Genomic DNA, 26,431 nt, shown 5'->3' with positions numbered 1-26,431 from the left:
TGAATGTTGACAATTGATGACCAGAAGTGGATGACAGTTAACTTTAAAACCTGCCAGTGTCCAAAATGATTTTTTTTTAAGGAGTGATAACTTGTAAGTGTATTTGCATATTTTGCACGCACACACATACATATATGAAAACATATGCACATCCCTTGTCATGAAAGGAATTTAATTTTCCCCATGCTCTTGTTTTTACAGTCCTCTTAAAAAAAAACCAACCCAACGCTGTGACACCAACAATGTCACTCATTTTTTTTAAAAAAAAACCTCAATATTTTTTGTAGGTTTCATGACTTCTACTTTTCAGTCATTATTCTTGGTCTTTTAGATTTTGAGAAACCCTGTCATATTCAGGACAGAAGCTTTTAATATCAAGCAAAATTGCAGCTTCCCCGAACGAGGAGTTACATTTTTAAAAATTGGAGGCTAAATATTTCCATAGCAGCCCTGAATAAAAAAAAACACTCTGCAATACAGCTTATACATAGGAAGCAGGCTGGGGATCTATATAAAAGTGAGACATAAAAATGAGTATAAAACTAGCCCATGCTCAAAAGAACACAACATATTATGAGTTATTGGTGGGAGGTGCAAACCTAGTCACTCCAGAATCTGTTTAAGATTCGTGCCTCAATTACAATATGCCATAAAGCGAAACTAAAGTAAAAATAGTGGACATGTAGAATCATAGTTCCTAAAATTATAGTTAAACTGTAGCTTAGAAATATAATAGCTGTGAAATTCTCTTTTTTTCCTATTTCCATTTCAATATTTCACATTGAATTTTTTAGTCAAGGCATGAGTCACTCACATCCGATTACATGCTAAAATATGACAGGAAAATTCCAGTTCACAGCTAGGAAAAAGATTTCATATTTGTAAGAGTCAATCCTGCAGCTTTTTGAATAAAGCAGTTCAACTTTCAAAGGCATTCAGGTATCAAAGAGTGTTCCAATCCTTCCATAACATTTCAATGGCATTTCAAACGGCATTATAAAAATAGTCCTCTGGATAAAGTGTTGGGGAGAAAATAGTGGGGTGTGTGGTCCACACTGCTCAGCAAGAGACTCAATCCTAGTGTCAGGATCTGGGGTTCTGGAAGCAAATGGCAACAAACCCTGGATAAGGACAAGATTTTTTTGGGGGGGGGGGAGAAAACCAACAGTACTTTATTCAGATCCATCCCAGCAGCAGAACACAGTCCTGCCATCTTCCTTGGATTCATAGGAGTCCCCCGCATTGCCTCCGCATTGCCAGTCAAAAGGCTACAGATAAGGGAAGGGTTCTTTAGCGAGTCAACCATCCAAAGAGGTGGATCCTAACTCACTTTAGGTCTGGCCCACATACACAAATCCTCAGTCAGCTCTAGCTTCCTAGAGAAACAACACTTCTTGGACTGGCTTCAGCATGGATCATTGGAGCTGTCCAAGGTCCTTTTCTAGCTACTCTGACCAGGCACTGCTAAGCTTCCCCTGCAAGCCTCAAGTTCCCATGAAACTTGACAGGTGGCTATATCACCTTAGGACACCTTCCCATCAACAAGCTTCATGTTGCTTAGCTGTGGGGTGGGACTATCAGGGCAGATTGAAATGGGTACTATTCTGCTTCATTAAAAAAGGGGGTCTGGTCTCGGCAGAGGTTCAGCAGATCGTTTTGCTACCTGATCTTTACTTCCAATATCTGGTCCGGCTGTTTGTGGCATCACAACCTGTGCATTAGCTGGGACCATAGACTGTTGCTGGGGGTGAGTGGGGAACAAAAGAAATCAACACTTACAGGATATTGAGATTTGGACACATCGGCCAGTCTACAATGGATGCCAGACACAGGCCAACATGAGCAGGTCATGGCATATAATGCCTTATGCCTCTTTTCCTCCCTTGTTTGTCCAGCAGGGGGTTAGTCTCTTCCCGGGGCCACTCAGCTGTCAGCAGCATTGCAGGGCCAAACGGCTTCACAGCAAATTCATGGAAGCTGTAAGCAAGAAAGCTTTGGCCTGTTTTCAACCAACCTTGGTCTGTCTCCCATCTCTCCCCAGGCACACTGTTTCACTTAGCAACTCCCCATCCCGCCCCTCTCTCCCACACACCTGGAGAAAGCACAATTTTTAAGGAATATTCTAATCAAAAACTCTATTCTGAGGTATGTGTTCTTCTTAAAGCTGACTGAAATAGTAGAAAGAAAGTCAGCACTGCATGCAGTCCAGAAAACAAAATAAAGATACTACAAAAATAACGGAAGATTTGTTCCAGGACGTAACAGGCTTTTCAAATAAGGATTATATTGAAGTGATTACAACATCAAAAGCAGTTACTTGTGCCAGTCACAAATCTGGTGCTATGGATCATAAGTGCCTACTGTTTGTCTGTCATTTTCAAAAGGAATAAGAAAGAAGTAATAAAAGAAAGGAGAAAATATAGCCAAGAATCTCTAAACAGACTCAAGAGTCCATCTTTTTAAAAATGATTGCTACAATATATTCATTGAAATTATTCTACTAAATTGATTTTATCAGTGATCTGACTTAATGATTTCTGCTGTCTCTCTTAGAACTATAAGCTGGGTGTGAATAAATGTCTTCACACAAACAGGTGTGTTTATCTCACAAAGCCTTTTTGCCGATGACACAGAAAACTAACTTTTTAATCTCAATATAAAAAGCAGTTTAAACCAACAACAAATAACTGCGCTATCTATTGAAGAAAAAGTTTAGGCAGGAAAAAAATATGAGTGTCTCCCTCCAGCTGATCCCAATTTCTTCCCCCAATCCCTTTGCCCCATGTCCTCATTCTCAAAAGAGAAAAAGGAGGAAGAATAGCACTTGGCAAGTTGTGAAATGACAGTTTTCCTGCAATCAACGTTTAAGTGAATGTTTGTCCCAGTGTGTTACACCATGCTGTCAGCTAGCAGCAGGGAGTCGGTGAGTTGTTACTACATTTGATTTGACTGCCAGTAGGAAGCTTTATTTCCACCAACTGTTAGTTGCCAGCTCTAAGGATCTTGTCTTCACTTCTTGAAAGAGGATTTCTCTCTCTATCTCCCTCCTCCCCAAATTCTCTGTTTCATTTTTGTTCCCCTAGCTTCGGAGAAGTCTGCCATTCACCAAGATTATGCAGCCCACTCCAGCCAAATGCAAACTTGCCATATTAAATGCAATAAGTGAATTATATTATTAAGCACACCAGAGGGCTGAATCTGAAATCTACTTTCCAGGGGAGTGATGGGAGAGATCCATTTACATAAACAAATAGATTGTCTGGAATTACATTCTGATCTCTGAAGAAAAAAAAAATCTGGGATCAAAGACATTACAAATAGCTCTGCAATAATTTTAAAGGCTTCTTTGTAAAACTAAAAAAAAAAAAAAAAACGACACTAACTTTAGCAGTCATTTGCAATTCTTTCTCCTTACACAATAATGATTCAGATAATTAAGAACTAATTAGAATGGATCTGACAACAACTTCTAACAATGAAAAGCATCTTTAGGAAAATGGTAGCATATGCGTCAGTGTGGGGGAAAAACAAACTCCTATGAGACTGGCTAAGAATTCAGCCTGAATGGAAAAGTAATTAACACTAAAGAGCTATAACTGTAATTAAAGAAAATTTCATTAAAGGGAGACAGGTGATCCTGCTTTCCTAAATATGACAAGGTGCTGTATAAAAATAAAATAGAAGTCGGTTTCAGTGAGTGGAGCGGGAAAGCCATGTCTTTAACCAGATCAAATTCTCAAAATTGGCTGTCAAGACGGGATTGTTGTGATTTATACCCGTCTATCAAGTGCATGAAAGAGAAAGACCAAGAGAAAAAGAGGCAAGCTGCTGTCGCTTCCATTTGCAAAGCACCTTTAATTTCCAATGCACACCATCTGTTAACAAATCTAATTCATATTCTCTCCCCCCACTTTAATCTGATTTAGTTCTGTAATACTAATTCTTCCACTACCCTTATGAACATGGCTCTCAAGGAAAAGCTTTGGTTCTGGGTTGGTAAGAAATTGAATATTATACAGTTAAGGTTCTGGCGACTTAAGTGAAGCATGCTCTCCATTAAAATGCACTCCTGGTAAAGGGATTTGTTTCCACCCAATGCAGAGATATGGAATTTCTCGCATTTGGAAAGGGGAGGAGGAGAGAGAGAAGAGAAAACCAAAAGGGAATAAAAATGATGATAGGAAAGTAGGATGGGGACATGAAAGCAGAGGTTGTCATAAAATACAATTGTTGTCAAGTTTAGTCACTTTCAGTACTAGCTATAAAATCACTTTGTCATGGTCTCATACAGAAAGCTTGAAATTGTATTTTTGTTACGGGAACCAAAATGAGCTGAGGGTATAATAATTCGACATGAGGGTGGGGGGAAATATTTCCTTCAAAAAGTGTAAAGTGCAAATTCACACAAGGTAGTGTAATAAGAGAGAAACTGGTTTGTTTTGGGGTTGTTTTTTTGTTAAAACTGCTGCTAGAGCAAGACAAAATGCACATTGCATCCACTTTCCTACCCATGTATGTGGAAGTAGTGGTATGTATTAAGAGCTAGCTCAGAAGCCAAGGAAGCAAGTTAGAATCCATGATGTTTTCCTTATCACCTCTACAGCCACAGCCAACCCCATAGAAATAGCTCTCCAACCTTCTATAACAAGCTGACCATGTGGGACTTATTTGAGGATTCTTCCTCTTATCTGCTTTTCTTTCACTGGTTTAGGGGATAATAATTCAATCTCAGGGAGGATAAGATGTTTAGAGGGAGAGGTGAAGGAAATGGAACTACAGTGGTACCTCAGGTTACATACGCTTCAGGTTACAGACTCCGCTAACCCAGAAGTAGTACCTCAGGATTAGAACAGAAATCATGCTCCGGTGGCGCAGTGGCAGCAGGAGGCCCCATTAGCTAAAGTGGTACCTCAGGTTAAGAACAGTTTCAGGTTAAGAACGGACCTCCAGAATGAATTAAGTACTTAACCTGAGGTACCACTGTAGATAGAAAAGAGCCAGCCCTTTCTTTACGGGTTATTTGGTGAAAGCGTAGTTTGGGAAGGCAAGCTGAGGCAAATTCAAGAAAGGTAAATCAAGTATCTTCCAAAAGACAAGAAAATGGCAGGATTATTAGGTATGAGGGACCAGGGGGAGTCTTGCAATGATAAAGAACAAAGCAAGATCAGGCAAGGTTCTGTCAAGTTATAGAATCTGAGCTGGGGTGGGGACAGTGATAAATCACATCAGGAAACTGTATAGCCGAGGGACTGCACTGTGTGTGTGTGTGTGTGTGTGTGTGGGTGCGTGGGTGTGTAGAAGATCCCTGATTTAATCCTGAAATTTCTGGTGAAAAGGATCAGGGAGTGGTTGATGGGAAAGATCTCTCAATGAAACTCTGGAGAACTGCTTCCCTGCCAGAGTAAGCCAATATGAGGCTACATGGACAAATAGGCTTACTCAGTGTAAGGTAGTCCCCATGCTCCTACATCCAGAGAAAGAGACAGGACAGTCACAGAAGGACTTTTACATAGAGATGCAGTTGCTCAGAAGAAACAGGTTTCAACTCCCAGGAGATCTCCCAGATCTCCATTTCAACCTTCCATTGCACATGTCCCAAACAGTTGCTGAGTGTATTGCAAAGAATACTGGAATGGCTTGACCACGAAGCCACTTTTATGCTTTTAAGAAAGAATCCATCTTTACTGTTAAGGGATCCTAACTATGCACACATTGGTGGACCAGTTTATAAAAGGATAGGTGCCAGTAGATAATACAAAGTACTCCCTTGTTTTATTCTGCAGCTATTTAGCTTCAATATCTGAGCTATTGGCAATTAATTAAAATGCTTAAAGGTGTCTGACCATGCATCACTTTGATAGGAATTTCCTGATTGACTGCAGCAGGATCCAAATCATATACTTTAGACCCTTGGGAACAGACTTTTTTATTATCTCAGTACTGTTTTTCCAACTAGAGAATTTTATGTTCAAGGTCTTTCTACTAAGAATCTAAAGGCAGCTTTAGTTTTAACTTGAAGATTATTCTATATTTTCTTCCAAAGCTGATAAATGTAATGTGTCTTCTTTGTCTGCCTCTTGTCCCCCCAAAAACTTAAAACGAGAAAACAAAACAAAAACAGCCAGTGGCACAAACAGATTTAGCCAACACAGAGAGTAATGTGTGAACAATGTATAGCTGTGAATTGCCCAAAGGTTCATGTATTTTTAAAAAATCTTCAACCAAGATATGGGTGAGATAAAACACCAAGGGAGGAAAAATGCAGTTTGGAAAACAATCAGCAACATGTACACTGTAAATTGAGATGGATGACATTCAAATGCCTAAAAGGAGCTATATTAAACATGACACAAAAAGTTTAAGGGACATGAACAATTAAAACTCAACTAAACATCATTTAAGGATGTTCCTTTCATTGCCCTTATTGCCAGACTTCAAAATTTCTAAACTGGTTTTCACTGAAAGTGCTCAGTGCAAAGAATGAAAAAAGGGCTTGCTTCCATGAGCAGATTTTGTGTATTATACACATTTCTAACACACCCTTCATCTTTCAGTCAAATGGTAGGCTACATTCACAGGCAATGTAAATCATCACATAAAACACCTATTTAAAGCAGAATAAATTAAAATAAACCAATAGCCACTTATCCAATAACCTAGTTCAAGACAGCTATTCTAGTTCAGTTTTGCTTTAGTTCCCAGAGACCCAATGCCTGTGCAAATGGACAAATGGGAAGATGCCATATTTTGACCATGGAACACCAAGACTTGTTCCCTGGTATCCTAGGGAACCTGGCCCAGCACTTATTTTTGGAACCAAGCTAAAACTTTTCTGTTTTCTCAAGAAATACATCAATACACAGTGGCATCACTATTTGTTCTGAATTGGTGCCAGAATAGGAGAAGCAAAGAAAAGAGATTCATTATACTAACTTCTAGTGTTAGTTTGAATGCCTACTGAAATGCAAAGATAGAAGAAGGGGTAGCCCACCAGTTATTGCTCCCAATGACCTGGCCAATAGTCAAGGATTGTAGAAGTTGTAGTTCAGTAACATCTGAAGGGACCACATTATATGTTATAAGTAGGGCTGCCTCTGAAGACAGTTCAGAAAATCCAGCTGGTGCAGAATTTGGAAGCCTGGTTGCTCACGGGACAAGACAGTATGAGCATATTCCACAGATCCTGAACCGAATGCACTGGCTGCCAATTCATTTCCAGGTCCAATTTTTGACCTAAAAAGCCTTAAACGGCTCAGGACTGCAATACCTAAAGGGCTGCATCTCTCCATATGAATCTATCCAGACTCTGCAATCATAATCTGAGCCCGTTCATGTGCCTCCCCTGTGAGAGGTTGGAGGGGCAGCAACAAGTGAACAGGCCTTTTCTGCAGTGGCTCCCCTGCTGCAATCATTACATATCCTTAGGGGCCAGGCAAAAATGTTTCTCTTCAACCTAGCATTTGGCTGATTAACATTATATGGCCTTTTAAATGTGTATGCGGGAGGGAGTTATTGGTTTGTTTTGCTTTTGCTCTTCATTTATTATGTCTTTTGTGTTTTCATTTTGTATTCTTATGTTGTGAACCACTGACTCTGTGATCTTCAGATGAAGCGTGGTGTACAAATTTAATTAATTAAATAATTTTAAATAAACAAACATTGGCTACCCCTGGCCTAAGGGTAAATAGAAAACCATTCATACCATCTGCCAGGGATCTGCACGAGCCATAAGATAGCCCAATCTCAATGCATTTCATTCCACAAGACCCTGAATATAACAGCTTACAACTAAAGGAACGAGCAAATAGCTCTTTGGAGTGGCAGCACTAATCTCCGGATGACAAACTACTTCTTTAAACAATGGGGGAAATTTCCTTACGGAATTAGGACAACCAAGTTTAAAAAAAAACTTTTTTCAAGGAATAGAAAACTCTGAGGAACATCCAATAACCTTCTCAGAACCAGATGCTGTGGACAGGGTAATTTGTCAACCACATGAAGCTGCCTTACATTGGCCCAGTCCACACATCACATTAAGCCATAGTTAAAAATACACGTTTAATGTGACTGTGTAGCAGTCAGAGAAAATATTGGTTATCACTTGGGACTTGTTCAGAGAGAAGCAAACCAGGAGCCTGGGTTTGCATGTCACAACAAGCCAGACTCAGGCTTGTTTCCTGGCAGCACAGCTGCGGGAAGAGGAAGACAGGAACAGAGCAAGAACTTGCACACAGCTCCAGATAGGTAGCCGTGTTGGTCTGCCATAGTCAAAACACCCAACAGACTGGGTGGTTGTCTGTAGGCAATGAAAGGTCTTCCTCCCAGAAGAATAAAAATAATACTACAACCAGAAGAAAGTAGCTGTTTTACTACAAAGGAATTTCAGAAATAGGCTGGAAAGAGAAGCTGCTGAATTACAACTTATCACCAAACTTAAAACCATTGAGAAACCTGGTCTGAACAAAGACCTTGGATTCTTATCTCATTATACATGACAAAGCCATTTTTCACCTTTTCACCCCTCGCTTCTTCCTGTAAGACCTATTGCAGTCGTTAAGAGTCGTCAACAGGCTCATCACAGCTATCTCCCAATCACCCATTCCCACCACCCTTCTGAGTAATACCCCTCCCCACCTTCTCACTATATAGAAGGGTCTGGAAACTTCTGTTTCAGTGTATCTGAAGAAGTGTGCATGCACACGAAAGCTCATACCAAGAACTGACTTAGTTGGTCTTTAAGGTGCTACTGGAAGGAATTTTTTTTGTTTTGCACACAGCTCGTTCATGTTAAACCATAGTTTGTTTTTCATCTATAGTTTGATGTATGGATCTTGATCTGCTCTAAAATACTGATATTCTTACATTGCCCACTAACACTACATCACAACATATAAAACAGTAGTACAGGAAAACAGGAATGATTGCACACAAATATATGGTGGTAAATTCAGGACAGAGGACCGATGACTATACTAGTAAATCAATTCACTGATAAAGAAATAAATTCCATTATATCCATATGCTCTTACTGTACAGTTTTAGCAAAACAATTTGTGTACTATAACTTTGCATTCACAAATATATGTCAACAATACTTGCTTCCTAGTGTCAATAAAAAACCCAGATAAAATAAATATAAAGGATTCCCATTTGTCTAGCCTTCTAAATATTCACTATTTAAATTCCTAGATAGTTAAATAAATAGATATATTTGTTCTTAAGACTATTCTATGTGTAGACTAATGTTTTATCATAAGAATCACACACACACACACACACACACACACACAACCGTTTCATCTTTTTGGGATTTTAGCAAGCATGCTGACAAAGTCTGAGAAAAACATAAAACCTTTGGCTTTTCACAGTTACATATTACTATGTGTAATTCAAAGCTATTTATGCTATTGGCCTGTGTGCTAGAGCTTTGCCTTTGGATTCACAGAGCAAAGGTCAGGAAGGAATTGGCATAAATGGATTTCACTTCTGTGTCTGTATGAATAAAGCAAGTGAATTCACATGATAAGCATCTTCATAGAATCTCAAGATGTCTGTTTATTTCTAAATGAACAAGCCAATAAATATTTTTCTTTTTAAAAAAATAGAATAACATGGTTTATATTTTCTCTGATTCTTTACCACCTATGATAGTTACTACAGCTAAATGCTTACAATTTCGAACATACCCACTTCAATGAAATGTTTAATATATGCAGTAGTCATCACTCAGGCACAGTGTTTCATTATGTTCACTGAGTATTTGCTTCAAAAAGGGTACAAGGTTAGGCCAGCAAATGTATTTATATTCTATGTGTACACAAAAATCAGCTGACATCTAATGTGGCTATTTTAATGCTAGAGGGATTGTACTACATTATTTCTTGGCATATCCAAAATAGTCTCTCCAGCCAACTGGATTCTATCAGGAGGTTTTTTTGTGTAGAGAAAACAAAAATCAGGATTAGATAGTGCATCTGAGACATTAACTAGGTTGGCATACAGTTGCCAAATCCAGTTAATTGCCTGTAAATCTCATTGATTTTAGTTTAAGAATCAAATACTCTAGCTGAATCTTTCTAGAACTTTTAAGAGGAAACAAAAAGAATGTCCCTAAACTGTCAGAAATTGAGACCAGAGTAAAGTTTTATATTATATTTGGGAAGTAGGGGGGAAACCACAGTGAACTAAGTGTTACTCAGAATTAACCTTTTTGCAGTTAATAGAGCTAACTTAGCCATGTTTATGAATTTTAGTGGGTCTACTCTGAATACCATTCATTTTTTCCCAGAGGGGTTAAGAAGCTCAGGAGGCTAAGCAGCTCAAGGTGTATGAAATCTTCCACCATTCCAGACTACTCTGTTAAAAAAAAAAAGGACACAATTATCCACAAAAAGCAACTGAAATAAATTGGTAGTGTTCTAGAGAGTTCCAGTGCACTTCAACACTGCCTGTTCAGGAGAACTTCCTAGTTTCCATATGGAAGATGAACAGTTTACATTTTATTTCCCACATATACCCAAAAAATCCATATAATAGAAGGTAACTCTTCTAACATCCCTCCCCCCAGTTTGGAGACTTCCTAACTGAGGGCTACACCATCAAGGTCAAAAATGGGCCATAAATACGGTTTCCCTCTTATTCCACTGCCTGGCTGTATCAAACATGCCGTCAAACCTAAAATGAGATATCTTCTAAAGCATCTGTCACAGGAAAACAAATAAATGATAGTCAGATGATGGTGTGTGATTGGTTGACTCTGCATTACAGAGGGACTGCTAGTCTAAAGGTTTTTATTAAATATGAAAGCTTAAGATTTATGTTATAGGTGATAAGGCCAAGAATGCTGTAAAAGTGAAAAAAATATGGCAACAGTATGCAGTACATCACTGGCAAGATAATTATTTATATAAAAAGTTGGCATTCTTAGACTTCCAATACATAGCGGATGAAATTCATATATTCAAAGGAGACATAATAATAACCTGTCGCCTGGTGGTGATGGATATGTTTTTAATCCAAATGGCCACAATCTTCAGTCTACCTGTCACAAAGGGACAGGAAAAATTGGAATTTTCCTTTCATAATTCTTAAAGTTGAAAGAGAAAAACCTAGAAGCATGATAAGTGGCTCATTCCAGTGGACAGATGGACAGGCAATACTATAAAATGAGCACCACAGGGCCACTGCTAATGCTGTTTCCCCTCGTTACACTCTCAAACCCTATGACAGGAATAGCATCCCTTGCAATGAGCATCCCTGTTTTGTTAAAACAAAATCCCCCAAATAGACACTATTAAGCAAAATGCATTTAAAGTATCTGAATACTGAAGTGAAAATCAGCCTACAGATATAAGCGGGGAAGTACCGTACTTCAGGTATTACTAAGAATGTTTGCCTTTGATGGTCTCCTTTGAGGCTCCCATTTCTAACTTCTATGATACCAGAATGGCCTGTAGTTAATTTAAACAAATTCACTCAATCAGTCTGCACTAAAAATAAAATAAATGTATCATTCAAATCCAATGGGGGGGTAGGAGTAATTTCATACAGGTTCTTTCATCTGCTTTCCCTCCACTGACGCTAAAGTCCACACCACAGTTTCCTGGCTGCTTTGGGGTGATAAAGGCTTAATAAGTTGAGATACCTATGGCTCATTTGCCTGCACCTGCAGTTCTTTCACTCCTTCCTTTGCATGAGCTGCAGTTAAACCAAGAAACCTCAAATTAACCAGTTTCCAATGTCACCTGAACCAGGAAACTATGGTTAGCAGCTTTGGAATAGGTTAGGGTACAAAATCATGGTTTGATGTTTCCCCAGTTTAGCAAATATATGATCATCTGTAATGGACTTATCATTTAAATGATTTTCTCTCTAAAATTCAGATTAACTTGGCAAGAATTGTGGGCAGACTCTTTAAGAAACAAAACATTCCGTTCTCCAATTTGTATTATTGCAATTTCATTATATGTTCAGCAAATTTACAGTAGCAACCCTGATGAATTAATCATTTCCAATATGTCGGATCATATAAATAAAATATCAGCTCATGTGGAAAAATCAGTTGATCTACCCTTTTTTCTGGAAACTTGCTTGAAACAGATAAAGTGATATTTTTCTGAAGAGTCACCATTGCATTCTCCACTGCTCTTCTGAAGATACCATTTTTCAAGCATTCCCAAAGCATGTGGAATACTTTAGTTACTGCACTGGCTGTATGTGTGTTTGGAAAAGTCCACTGGAGGATCATGCCTCATGGAGACCCTAACATCTCTACATGCTAATAGGAAATTTAAGTTTCAATTTCTCAATCTGAACTTTGTAGTTTTTAAAACCCAAATAAAGAGACTAATCATAAATAAAATTGTCATTGCTTTTGGGTATCTGTATTTTCTCAAGTTCCCAGGATTCACCTTGTAATAGCACATTTTAACTGGACTCAAATATGGATAATGTACATTTCCCTCATACAGCTCACTAATTTTTGAAAAGGGAATTAGGCAATTACAAAAAGTAAGAGACTGGCAGCGATAGAGATGCAATATGTAAAAGGAAAATGCAGGTCCTATGCAAGGCTTCCCAAACCAATTTTTAATATGACTCATTTGTCCTGCTGAAGCTCAGGACAAGTGTGTCATTTGAGGTAATACAATCATTGGGTCTCCCTTAAAAATTAACTTCCCCCATAGCCCACTCTCTCCACATGAAGTTTCATTCAAAGATAGCTAACACTAAGCAGCAAATGCAAGAACAGAAAGCCAAGTGGTATCTTTATTAAACCAACCTGTCCTTCCTTTCCCAGTTTTAGTTTATTTGCATATTGTGGTACCCAGGGCGGGGGCACCATAATATGCAACACAATATGTTGCTGGACTCCCATCAGGCAGCCAGCATGACTAATGGTCAGAGAGGATGGGAAGCTGTAGTCCAACAACTGTAGGACTTCAGGCTCCTCGTTTTTGATTGTAGACACACATATAAATTAGTTTCTAGGTGAAATTGCCATACTCTTGAATGAACTGAAATCTGAACTAGAGTACTGTGCTTTAAAGAAACTCTATTGCAGACAGCTTTCTTTCAAAAAGGAGTATTTGACAACAATATATATAACTCACACATCTTAGGACATACTACGCTATAGAAAGTCAACCGTAACAATCTTCTTACCAAAATATGTTGAGGCATCTGCCAAATTGAAATCCAGACCAGACATCTGGACAGCTTTCTTTACTTATCCTCCTTTCTCTCTCCAAATACTAACAAATTGGGGTGGGTGGGGAAAACCCTTGCCATTTGTAACCTGCTGTGGAATGGAGATAATGGAGCACTCGGCGTAATGTTATTAAGTAGTGACATGGATGCTATTTACCCATATAATTAATAAATAATGCCATAAATAGCCACATTAATGTGATCAGACATCAAAATTAAAAGCTAGCTTTTAATACAAGTCCAACTGGCTGCATTAGCTTATAAATTGTTTCTAGATGGAAGCCTGAGTAAAAACGTCATTCACAGTTCTAGCGTACACACAGCTGGTAATAATCTTATTGGTTAGAATGTGTAGAATGAACAGTGATTAATTTCTGAGGGAAAAATTACAATCCTGTTTCAGAAGGCCCTTATACCTTAATTCCAGCTTAGTTCACAACTTTTTAATAATAAGTATGCTTGAGTGAATTGACTTGATTTCATCCCATTGCTTCTTCCATCCACATCTCTGGCATCTGGACACTGAGAAGCTTGGGTTTGTAAGTTCTTTGGGGCAGGGACCTTTCTTAAAATTCTTGTGCTATAAAGCACCTGGTGCGCTAATGGTGCTAAACAAATAATGCAAGCTGGGAATAAGGGATAATTTTGGCATACACATGGAGGGTACTTGAAACTGCCTGTACATGACTGCTCCTCTACACAGCAAGCCTTTGTGTGCGCACTGGCACAGCATGAAGATTGGCCCCGCCACATGGTTTGTCTCCATGCCACCTAAAGCGGCTTCCAGAAATGTCTGGCAGTGACATGAAAGCAAACTATACAGTGGGGACAAACATGAATGGTGACTGAGCTAGCTCATAGAAAACACCTCCCTGAGCTGAACTGCTATCATATGGAAACAGTATCAAATAGTCTCTGTGAGGCAGTTATATAGTGAGAATTAGTTAAATATAATTTATTTCCAAAGAGCTTGCTTCCTGTTAAGTGTCTTGCAGTCTCAGAACCTCTGTTGCAAAGTGCCTAAGACAGCATTGTTAAACTGATTTACATTTTTGGCCCCTTCATTTGAAATGCATTTAACCTCTAAACTTCAGACGCCTTTGGGATGAAGCAAAGGTTTGCCTTACCATGTCAAGCACAGTTCTGCACCACATACTGAATTTGAACGGTATTGCTAGGCAGCTCTACAGTGACACCAATGCCAATCCCTGGCGATGACACTCAAGACACAGGTGTCCTCCTACTTGTTAGCACATAGGAGCCACATAATTGAGCCTTAAGAAGCTCAAAATAATTATATAGAATAGTAAAAGCCTCAAAATTTAACAAATTGCTAAAAGGCTTTAAAGGTAAAGGTAAAGGGACCCCTGACCATTAGGTCCAGTCATGACCGACTCTGGGATTGCGGAGCTCATCTCGCTTTAATGGCCAAGGGAGCCGGCGTACAGCTTCCGGGTCATGTGGCCAGCATGACTAAGCCATTTCTGGCGAACCAGAACAGCACACGGAAATGCCATTTACCTTCCCGCCGGAGCGGTACCTATATATCTAGTTGCACTTTGACATGCTTTCGAACTGCTACGTGGGCAGGATCAGGGACCGAGCAACGGGAGCTCACCCCGTCACTGTACATCAATTCAGTGCAGTGTAGGAAAAAAAACACGTATGGCTTTTGTGATATAAACCCAATGGCAGGTATTAATGTTTTATTGATAAAACTGGTTTAAAAGGTGCCCAGCACAGAATTTAAACAATATAGAATCTTAATTTGGAATAATGCAAGTGGATTATTGGTTTGTTTCACATGCCAATAGAACGATCTAGTACCATAAATATTCTACGACAAGTATATGATGCTGTCCTAATAGTGGTTATTGGCTTTTAAAAGACACTAAAATAGTTTTGCATGAGAATTGAATTTAATAGGTTTGACAGGACTAACCTTAAAGAATCCAATCCACTCAAATCCCCTTGAAGGCTGCAGCCGAATTTCATGCAAATATTAGAGAAGCAGTTAGGCACCTCAGATGGCAAGATGATGAGTCCCTTTCTTTCCTACATCTAAAACTAGGCAAAACAATGATACCTACCGCTAGACCTTTTTAAAGATACATCTTATGAAAGTTCTGATTTCATGCTAAAAGTAAAATAAAATCAGACTAGGGTGGAGACTGCTGAGGAATTGAAAATACTTCCCTCTCACAGAAATTTGACACCTGGGCTCTCTTCATTTTCTGTGTCATAAAAATTGCATTACGTAAAATCAAAGTTTGTATGTATTAAAAAATTGAAGAGTTGTGTTTTAAAAAGCATTCCAGATAAAACTAACATGCCAAATATACACAACTGATATTTATAAGGGGTGTTTTTAAGGGGGAGGGCAAAAAGCATTTGTAATAAAGGTGACCTTAAGTCATCCAAGATTTCTTTCTGAATTCTAAAAGCAGACAAAAATATATTGACTTTACCTATTTTGCTAAATAGTGTGCTTCACTTTTCCCTTGTCTGCGTAAGTAGTCTCTATTACATATATGTACATACATCCAAACCATATTCAGATGTAAGGTATGTTTTACCATTTAAAGTCAGTTTTGTACCTGGATTTATTTGTTTCAATGTAAAGCACTTGTAAATCTATTAATAGAAAACTGTCTAAAAATGGGAAGGGCAGAAATAAAACATTTTAAACTACCATGGACAAGCAGAAGAAATATACTCCTTTTGAAATGAATGTTACAATATACGTAGTCATGGTTGTATGAAAACAGCACATGTTGTATAAAGCTCCCAAGACGTTCTAGCACTTATAAACTCTTGGTTAACAAAGGGTACCAAAAGCTCTTAAAAAGGGAAATATTTTATTTCTGCTAAATTAATGCTTCTAAGCATTAGATTTCATCAGCTCCACTTAGGCTAAAAGTCCCAAAAGGTTCTCCTCCCGAAAACAGGCTATATTTTATGGGCAAACCAGGCTATCTAAATCTAGATAAAACTCATTGGCTTTGTAATCATCTATACATCTAAATCTATATGCAAATCAAATGCTCTCATGCATTAACGCATTCCAAAGCACCCAGGAGTGAGAGAGGCTCACGGCCTCTCCTAAGCCATCCATAGCCCTCAACTCCCCACCTTCTATTTCCCTTTCTTTATTTACACTAGAGGTACCTAAATAATTCACACAGCCTCCTTTTCAGGCTGAACATTCTTCTGTTGAAGCTTGCAATGAGCAATTGCAGGAACCAGATGGACACATGAATGCAGCAGGTGGGACAGATGGCAGACCGCCCTGTCTGACGCTGGCTGCCTCGGCTTGCACTGCTTTTTCCTTCCAGGTACATTATCATCAGTGTAGCAGAAAGTGCTATGCAAGAAAGGGGGAAGGGGAGGAGGAAGAGAATCTATGTACAAAACTATGGGAATGAGTTAAATAAATAGCCAGCTGCTCACTTGCATTTTCTAACCAAATGCAGTTTCTTTAAGAAATAATAATAATAATCATGGGATATATCGATCTTCTCAAAGAAGCCCTCGTCCACCCTATTATTTATTTTTTTACTGGCACATGGCTTAGAAACAGGTGTGATATAGGAGGTGATAAATAAGCCATTCCTAGAGCACGAATGCCTGTTGTCTTTGTCCACCTTGCCAACAAAGGTCCGTATAGTTAAAGCCATGGTTTTCTCAGTAGTGATATATGGAAGTTAGAGCCAGACCATAAAGAAGGCTGATCGCCGAAGAATTGATGCTTTTGAATTATGGTGCTGGAGGAGACTCTTGAGAGAGTCCCATGGACTGCAAGAAGACCAAACGTATCCATTCTTAAGGAAATCAGCCCTGAGTGCTCACTAGATGGACAGATCCTGAAGCTGAGGCTCCAATACTTTGGCCACCTCCTGAGAAGAGAAGACTCCCTGGAAAAGACCCTGATGTTAGGAAAGATGGAGGGCACAAGGAGAAGGGGACAACAGAGGACGAGATGGTTGGATAGTGTTCTTGAAGCCACGAGCATGAGTTTGACCAAACTGCGGGAGGCAGTGGAAGACAGGAGTGCCTGGCGTGCTCTGGTCCATGGGGTCACGAAGAGTCGGACACGACTAAACGACTAAACAACAACAGAGCATGAATATTTACTGAAATATACGATGCACAAACAAAGCTGCTTCCTATTGTGGTTTCCAACTCCATTTTACCATTCGCAAACCATTATGCATTTGGTGATGTCAACTGATTTCTTAAAGAACTGTTCTGAGTTTCTGCCTGAAGCCATATTCCTTGTTACATGCAGCCCCTAAATCCCCACTAAAGACAAGGACAGTTTTAGGTGTACTGAATTTAGCCTAACTTCCAGCTTCGAGATACATACTATGGAAATCTTATTACAGTACAAATTTGGAGTCTTAAAATTACTGGAACCAATGGATTCAGCAATACAGTACATACAAAGTATTTTCTTCATATAATGGAAAAATGAACAATATGGGCATGTTTTTGTGCACAGGTGACAGAAAATTCAAACTAATTTTCTATTTGTTTTCCTTCTACTTTTCTTTCTTGCACATTACTACACTTCACCAATGGTACCTATTTGTCCAGTCCCCAGGAGTTTATACACTTTCTGTCCTCTGAAGTGCACCATTCTTATGTCAGTGCAGACACGAGTTACCTTGTGTCATTAACGACACTTTCTGTATAGCAGGTTTTTAAAGTTTGGTCACTATCCCGTAATTATGATACAGTAACTTATCTCATGCTCTTTGCTCACTAAATAAATACTAATTCTAGTTGGTCAGAACAGCAGAATAAGTGTTTGCTATAATTTGTAAGAAACATTGCAAGGTTGTGCAACTTACAGATTTAAAGAACCATTTTGGATTGCATAAAACAGGAATTTGACAGGGTTTGTCTATATTAATAATTATCTAAATTGATAATGATCTGACCTAAATTGACAACAGCACTTGGAGAAAATGTGTACTCAAACGTTTTGCAAAAAAAAAAAAGGAGAAAGCTGTGAGGATGGGAAGAGAAGGAAAAATCACTGAAACCCTATTTAACACTCTTGATATATTTCTGACCTGGCACACAGAAAGTTCTATTTAAGATCTCGCGAGACAGTCTGCTCTCCTAGGATTTCCAGACCGATTTTGAGGCCAGAGAGGTTAAGCAGTTTGGATAAGCTTCAGATAAGCATGCAAACTTTTATACCCTTAGGAGCACTGGTCAAGGCCCTGAACCTTTAAGGCCCTGTTCACTTTTAATGCCAAGGCAAAAGAAAGAAAGAAAGAAAGAAAGAAAGAAAGAAAGGAAGGAAGGAAGGAAGGAAGGAAGGAAGGAAGGAAGGAAGAGTTCAAGAATGATTTCATCAGCTATAGCCAGTGATGATATCAGGTACCAATTACCTTTAAAACAAAATATAGGACAGTAAAATCATTATTTTGTTAACCCAAGTTACCAATGCAATATGCAGACTTTCAAGCTACACACAACTCTTCCTAAAGTAAGCCATTCAGCATGCACATTTGTATGTGCCCACACATACACTTTTAGAGAATTGATATGGGGTCAATTTCTGTCAACAATTTTCTCCAATCCCCATATGGTAATATAGGACATTTTTACAGGCTACGTGATTATACTTGTTGCCCTGAGCTACTTCAGAAGGGCAGGATGTAATAAAAATAGTAACACAAATATATATTAGGGGATATCTACCCGTGATAGCAGGAGATCCTATGGTTAGAAAACCTGAATAGCAGTCATAGTGGTTGATATTCAGACTAAGTACCTGGGAGTCAGAAGGGTGTGCATAAACCCATGTCATTGTCTGCAAGGTGGTACCTCGGTTTATGAACTTAATCCATTCCAGAAGTCCGTTCTTAAACCAAAACCGTTCTTAAACTAAGGCACGCTTTGCCTAATGAGGCCTCCCGCCGCTGGTGCCCTTCCACCATTTGGATTCCATTCTTAGACCGAGGTAATGTTCTCAAACCAAGACACTATTTCCAGTTTTGCAGAGTTTGTAAACCAAATCGTTCTTTAACCGTAGTGTTCTTAAACCGAGATATGTCGCTCAGGGGAGAAAACTTACAGATACTATTTATATATTATATCCAAATAAGTTCCAGGTTGCTTGCATATATACAGTACTCACTGGGATGTTTTAGGCTGTCTTTCCATATGGTAACTTCTTTCCCATGCTCCCCACCAAAGGGACATTAATGAAAATAAATGAACTTTTCAGTACAACATCCAATATTCAGTGCAAAGGACTGTGGCTACAAACAAAATATATACTCTATTTATTATCATCTAAGTAGTACTATTACCTAACCACATTACAGCTTAATAATCAAATAAAACCTATGCAAACATCATGTATTTTATTTGGTGGGGAGGGGGATATATTTTAAAGTAAGTGGGTCTTGGTTCCATATTTTAACCCCAGTCCAGAAATGCAGATGTGCTCATGGCACCCAAAATGGAGGAGTAAGTCAATTTATGTGTGCTATCACCTCCTTCCTCCAATTTGAATAGAGAAACAATTTGAGGCACGGGAAGACTTTCAGTGCATTAACCAGTAAAGAGCACTGGTTTAGGTGAGGCAATGTGATTAAAAGCGACCATTTTTAGCAGAATGCTTTAGCTTACAGAAAATATTATTGCCATTACAATTTCACAAGCATTTAAGATATGTGTTTGTATAAAATGCCTTCTGAATAATTTCAAGCCTTCATGGGGCTCGAAATATACGAATAAACTTCAAGTTGTCCTCTTCTCCCAAATTCTAGTTATTGAAGGGATTTGTATCATGCCCTTCAATAACATTCCCAGTGGGGCTTTCAAAATTTCAGTTGTGCCTGTGTGGTGCTCACTTTTTGAAGGGAATAGGGACACAGTCATGCACACATTTATACAGGCCGCTGTGCTTCTGGGATATCACTTTGTGACAGAAGAACAGTATCAGTGAACCTTTGGTTTAAGTGTTCTATGAAATGTATAAGTTTTTTCTCCAAAATCATAAAGGCCCTTCAAAAATGTGACTACTTTAACATAGCATATGCTTCGATAAATTGTACTTGATTTTTAATATAATTCTGACACATGTGTACTACACAATCCTATACATGCTTACTCAAAAGTATAAATCCACTGAATTCAATGTGATTTACTGGCAAGTGGATTCAGGATTGAAGACTTAATAGCACCTTTATATCAGAAATTGTTATCGCTTCAAATAAATCTGTTTAACCATAATTATGTTCAGAAGCATGCACATTCATGTTTGTGCATGCATGCACACAGGGGGAAACAGGACAACATAGTATCTGAAAAATAATTATTATGCCCCAATGCCGTTTTCAAAAAGGCAGCAGAGAATGTTTCTGCTTGGTGGGAAAAGAGCTGTACTTTTAAATTAGCTATATTGAATCTAGATACCATAATTCACCAAAGTGCACAGCTGCTACAATTGGGGTCAGAATTTCAAAGACGCTGAAACGCAGCATCCCCTACTTTTCTCAATGGGAGCTGCAGGGTGCACAGCAATTTTGAAAACCTAGCTGCTTTGTTACCAAGCACCTACACAAGATAGCTGGGCACTTTCCAAAATCTCTCAATATATTCAGGTGCTCAAATGAATACTGTGCCGTGTGTGTGTGTGTGTGGTTTCTCTGAGGTTGTCAAGAAAAGTGAGCCAGCTTAGACATTCATGTGCTGAGAGGAAATTACATAGACTATTTATTAATACTCTCTCACCTTAAATACACATTTTACTAAGAGACTAAATTGCTCAGGTCGGATAAAATACCAATTTATTACTGGGGAGCAATGAAGCCAACTCAGAAATTGTCACATTGATATTCTAGATAACAACAAGGGCAAAAATGTAGACCCTCTTATTCATCTGCAATGCAACCGAGGGTAAGGGAAGAGTGGAAGCTGGTAACCCTTAGCACAACTATACGTCTACTAAGATCCACTTTTATTCAATTCCCATACCAAGTCCTGTCTTTTTGTTTAAGATAATACTTCTAAAGCTGTGTCCTGATGCATAAAATATAGACACTAAAATAACTAAAAAAAAATCAGCACCAGATTTCTTTTTCAAAGCCTATTTATAACATTAGGATATTAAAACTATCAAAGTCATACATAAGAGACTGCATTCCTATCTATCTCCATTTCCTACATTACGTGTCCAGTCTGAAGACTGTAGTTTTGCTACTTTTAAGTTTACGTTTTAGTTTATACTGGTGCTGGAAGTAAAGAATGTAGCTTCTATACCCTTCACATTCCATTTCAGGTCCCTGGTTCTTTTGAGTCCCATGGCTCAAGCTGTCTTGCCCCTAAAAATACCATTTCTGCTCTCCCACCCTACCCTCAAACTTCGGCAAGACGGGAGTGACACCAGAGTTCCTTTGAACGCAAGATCATACAGTGGTACTTCAGGTTACATACGCTTCAGGTTACATACGCTTCAGGTTACAGACTCCACTAATCCAGAAATAGTGCTTCAGGTTAAGAACTCTGCTTCAGGATGAGAACAGAAATTGTGCGCCGGCGGCGCGGCAGCAGCAAGAGACCCCATTAGCTAAAGTGATGCTTCAGGTTAAGAACAGTTTCAGGTTAAGTACGAACCTCCGGAACGAATTAAATACTTAACCTGAGGTACCACTGTACTTATAAATTCATGAACTTTCTTCCAGACAAGAAAGAAAGAAATTTTATTATTTTTGAAAATAATAGAGGAATAACAAAAATGCGTTATTACTTATTTTTGAAGTGCTGAAAGAATATCCTTGGGTGCACATAAAACTAAATACCAAATAAATCTAGACTATTCAAGGGAAAACATACATAAAGGTAGAGGAGCAGAATATGAGAAGCAGCTGAACAGGACCATTGACATCGCCCACTGGACAGTGTTTAGTAAATAGAGTGTGCATGGTGACCGTGTGTTTCTATTTGACTGTCCTTGTAAAAGCAAGGTAGGGCTTTCTGTTTTTAGTGCACACTTTGGTTCAGTGTTAATCCTGTTTTATGTTGTTCACACCTGCTACCGACTAGTAGCCTGCCACAAGTTTATGGCTTGTGCTGCTTTAAGTGAATCTCGGCTAACCCCACCTAAACCATCAACAAAAGTTGCCCTACTGAACCCAAAACAAAAGCTGATCTGAGTTTTAAAAGCTTTCTAAAATCACCATGATTCACATTCAGGTACTTTTCCTATAGTGTGTAGGGACTTGCACATTTTTTTCAGCAAAACGAAATACCTTTAAAAACTTTTTTTAAAAAAAATATTTGCTACTATTATATACTATTATACATTTGGCATTCATTCCATTCTCCCTAAGGAAAAATACGTATCTACTCCCATGTTGTAAAGGCCACATACATACTGACCTGCGACAAGAAGAACATTACTACCAGATGTAAACTTAGTAAATTTTGTAAGGACATTTGCATACAACTCAACCAGATGAGTTCTGATTTTGCTTGCGGTGGTTTGAATAAAGAATGACGAATGGCACTGAAAGTGCAAACCCCATATAAATATGCAGTGTTATAAATATGCAAACCCCACATAAAAATTGGAATCGTTTTCAGTGCCAATTAGAACACTGACATTTAAAGTGTAAGAAGGAGAGAGTGTGATATGTGTGCCCACATGCACGATCAAGAGACCATTCTTCTCAGCTAGCCCTATAAGTTTCTGGAACATGCAAACACAGACACACAGAGAACTAAAAGTATTCTTACCTCCCATCTTCAGCATGATCCGTTGAAAACAGATCTACAGGCCAAAATTTTATATAGCTTTATAAGCTTAAAGACTTAACAGTGCAGGCCCATGAAAGTCTTATTTTTTTCAGTTGGTCCTCCCTAGTAAATGTTCCTAAGGTTGCAACCTAAATCAATACCACAGGAAAAAATAATTTCCCTGTCAAGCATCAGCCCCTTCCACTAAAAAGTGTAACATCACATCTCTAAACAGTATATTTTATATACTGGGTAAATACCAACTTTAGCATACCAGTTTGTTTTTCAGCGCTCTCTCGCTCTTTCTCATGACAGCCTTTACGCCCATTATTTGTGCTCACTACAATGCAACACCTTGGTAGCTACTATAGATGTTCCACCTTGCCCATTTACTCTCTGCTAATGAGGCCCGGTCAAATTATCTGACCCTAATATCTGCCTAGCACATGTTAAGAGCGCTGTCCTGAGACTGAAGAATAAGTGCATAGGAAGAGCATATTGATCCCTGCATCTATGCGTTGCCACAAAACATAGGAAGTTACAAAAGTCGCTTTTACTTGGTAATCTCCAGGGTTTCAGACTAGGATATTGCCAGTTCTATGCCAGAGAATAAACCTGGGAATTTCTGCAAGCTCTACCACTAAGCTACAACCCTTTCCTAAAACTGGGTCCTTTACACGCAAATAATGTCCTTTACCGTTGAGCTACATCCCTTCTCCAAGTTGTAGGACCACTGTCGCAGGAAAGTGAGACAAGCATCTAATTTTAGACCTTCGCTTTTGAGGACTGTTGCCTATATAGCCTGTTTCTGCAGCCATGGGGCTGCTTTCATCTCACTTACTTCCACATGGTCCTCTTTTCCTGAGGTAGATGAGCACTGACTTTACAGCAGTTGCGCTCTCCATGGCACTGCAGAGTGAAGCTAGCCTACAACTGGAGACCAGATGACTCTATGTCATCATCCCTGATGTAATGTCTCTACTGTAGTCTGCACAGGGGGCAGAACAGTGTCTGCGCAGCCTCTTTCCAAGTCACACTGCAGCAACAGCAACAGAGAAGCCATAAGACAGCTCCTAGCCTTTCATCCCATGGTCTAATCTGTAGCCAACTGAATTCAGCCAGCCTTTTAAAGTGAAATCAGTGAACTTTCCATCAGCTCATACACAGCTGAGGGCGGGGGGGGGGGTGTCAAATAAAAGGTTTCTAGAAGACACACTTGGATGTATCACACACCCAAAAATCTCTGCTGCTGTGATTGCTGCTTAAACTCTACAATTACAAAATTTACAATCTTTTTCAACTTTTTAAAAAAATCACAGAGATTTGAAAAGAATAAAGCATTCTGAAAGCCCAAAAGTTACCATTTCGGAACAGTTTAATCATACTTCAATGACATGGGCAAGGCTGTACAGCTGCACGTTTATCCACGTCATTGGCAATAGTAACTTACCGATAATTTGGTATTTGTGGTTTGGAGTAATATTGTTGATTTCCAGGCAATGTTATTAGAGGCTGAAAGAAAACAGTGGTGTGCCCTGCTGCCTTCCAGCACTGCTTCCAAATATGCCTGCTTCAGGAGGAGATAAGACTACTTTATTTTGATTGCAGTGTTTTCCCCAGGCAGACAATTTTATTTCAGTTTGAATCTTTAAACCATTACATTTTCAGTGATGCATTTTTATATTTACAGTTGACATCTTCGCAGAAGAATGAAACCTCTGAGCAACAGCTCTTAAAGCATGAAGTTTGCCTCAAGTAAGTACTTGAATTATTTTACACACAAATGGAGCCAGTTGTCTTTAGCTAAAATTTGATAAACCTTAAACTGAAGACCTTTCCTCTAAATGGTCTCAAATTGTGAAAATAAACTTGCCAATGAAATATATATTTGCCCATACAAAAAGCCTATTGAAACCAGAACGGTTGGGACCATTTATCAGCTTGTCAACATTTTGCTCTTAAAAGTCCCACTCTCAGTTAAAGGTACAGAACAAGGGTGTCTCGATTAATCGAATGCTATTGACACAAATGGGCGACAGTGATCTCAATGAGGATAATGAATAAAAATCCCAAATCAATCAACTGTGGTTTATAGTACCATTTATCAACCTGAGTGCATCAAAGTTATCTGCACGCAGGAAGAGAAGCATAATAATGTTATAGTATGATATTAGAACAGCCTCAAAATAACATACTTCCCTAAGGATCAACTAAAAGGATCAACTAAAGCAGCAGCTTGTAATGCTAAATATTATATATATATTGATTAATTGTATATAAAATTAGTCAAACCTCAAACAATGTCTTACCAAGTATGTGTTGTTTTTGTCGACTTAAGTGATAGTGTTAGTATCACTATACGTATATTGACTATACGTATATTGAGACTTTAAGGTTACAGTTCTACATGCACTAATCTAGGAATAAGGCCCATTGAACTCAATAGGATTTACCGGTACATCAGACCTGACATGCACAGGATCACACTATGGTACGAAATTAATTTTTTTAGAAAGCTGCCTATATACTTCTCTTTGTTTCATGTCATTTCATTTTTTTATAAAATAAAAAAGAGTAGACTTTTGTTTTGCTTTAAAAACTGCTACAAAATAAATATACTGGGGAATATCACAATACTATATGACTTTTAGCTTTACATTATAGCGATGATTAAATTTCTAGTCTCACATTATTGAAAACAATGATGGCTATGTCAGAATATAAAGTATGTGCTCCCTGGTAAGATTAGGACACACATTTAATAGAATGGATAAAGATGCTGAAATTTTCTGAAGAACGCTTGAAACAGATGTAGTCCCACTTATCAAAAGAGCTGTTGTTGTTGCCAAGGGCTTCTTTCTCAATATATTCACCTGCACTTTAGTCAAGGTATTAAGTCCTCCCCTTCATTACTGCATACTCACAAGCACCCGACTATTCAATTTAAATGGAAAAAAGGCATGACATGTCTAAAACATTTACTTTTGCTAATGTAAAAGTGTTGGCATTTTGCTCCATTCCTGATAAGCTGGTGCCAGTGGAAGTGATTATTCTTTTCTTATTCAAAGCATATCAGCAGCCGAAAGCACTCTCAATCTTATCAGGTGTATGAACAGCGCAGTTACTGAAAACAGTTTGTCCTGCTTCTCTCTCTTTCTGCCAGGCTATCAGATAAACCCAACTAACTAACTGTATTTACACACAATCAAACATAAGCTGTATCTTCGAAGAACTGTTGACTGATTTCAACATGCCACAGGTTTGCTGCTTGACACTGGTGACACAAAAATGCCAGCAGTGTGTATCCTCAAACTGCAATCATGACAAAGGTCCCTCTATAAAAACATGCCAGAAACATACCAGACAAAAAGTGGGTGGCAGCAAGGCAACAAGAGGCCTTAGGAATTATCACCCTTGGTCTACTTCCCTCATTATAACGGCATCCCAGTATACTGGTATG

The 26,431-nt window shown here is 38.7% G+C and overlaps 1 protein-coding gene across 38 annotated transcripts in view; it reads right to left on the bottom strand.

The window, feature by feature from the left end:
* ESRRG (estrogen related receptor gamma) overlaps positions 1-26,431 on the bottom strand; it is a 472,603-nt gene that overhangs the window by 162,340 nt on the left and 283,832 nt on the right. For 9 of the 38 annotated variants that reach the window (XM_083733526.1, XM_083733515.1, XM_083733537.1 and 6 more), the window contains one exon: positions 24,422-24,541. The exons of 27 other annotated variants lie outside the window; for them this stretch is intronic. In XM_083733526.1, coding sequence (XP_083589652.1) covers positions 24,422-24,541 — 120 coding nt within the window. Of the gene's footprint in view, positions 1-9,690; positions 9,710-13,164; positions 13,260-24,421; positions 24,542-26,431 lie in introns of those variants that run through there. 2 more of the 38 variants (XM_083733545.1, XM_083733546.1) reach the window with 2 other exon arrangements.

The sequence above is a fragment of the Podarcis gaigeae genome (genome assembly GCF_964106915.1).
Source record: "Podarcis gaigeae genome assembly, chromosome: 3".
Classification (NCBI taxonomy): domain Eukaryota; kingdom Metazoa; phylum Chordata; class Lepidosauria; order Squamata; family Lacertidae; genus Podarcis; species Podarcis gaigeae.
Note: the sequence above shows the minus strand (reverse complement) of the source record. Positions and strands in the feature narration are given on the sequence as shown.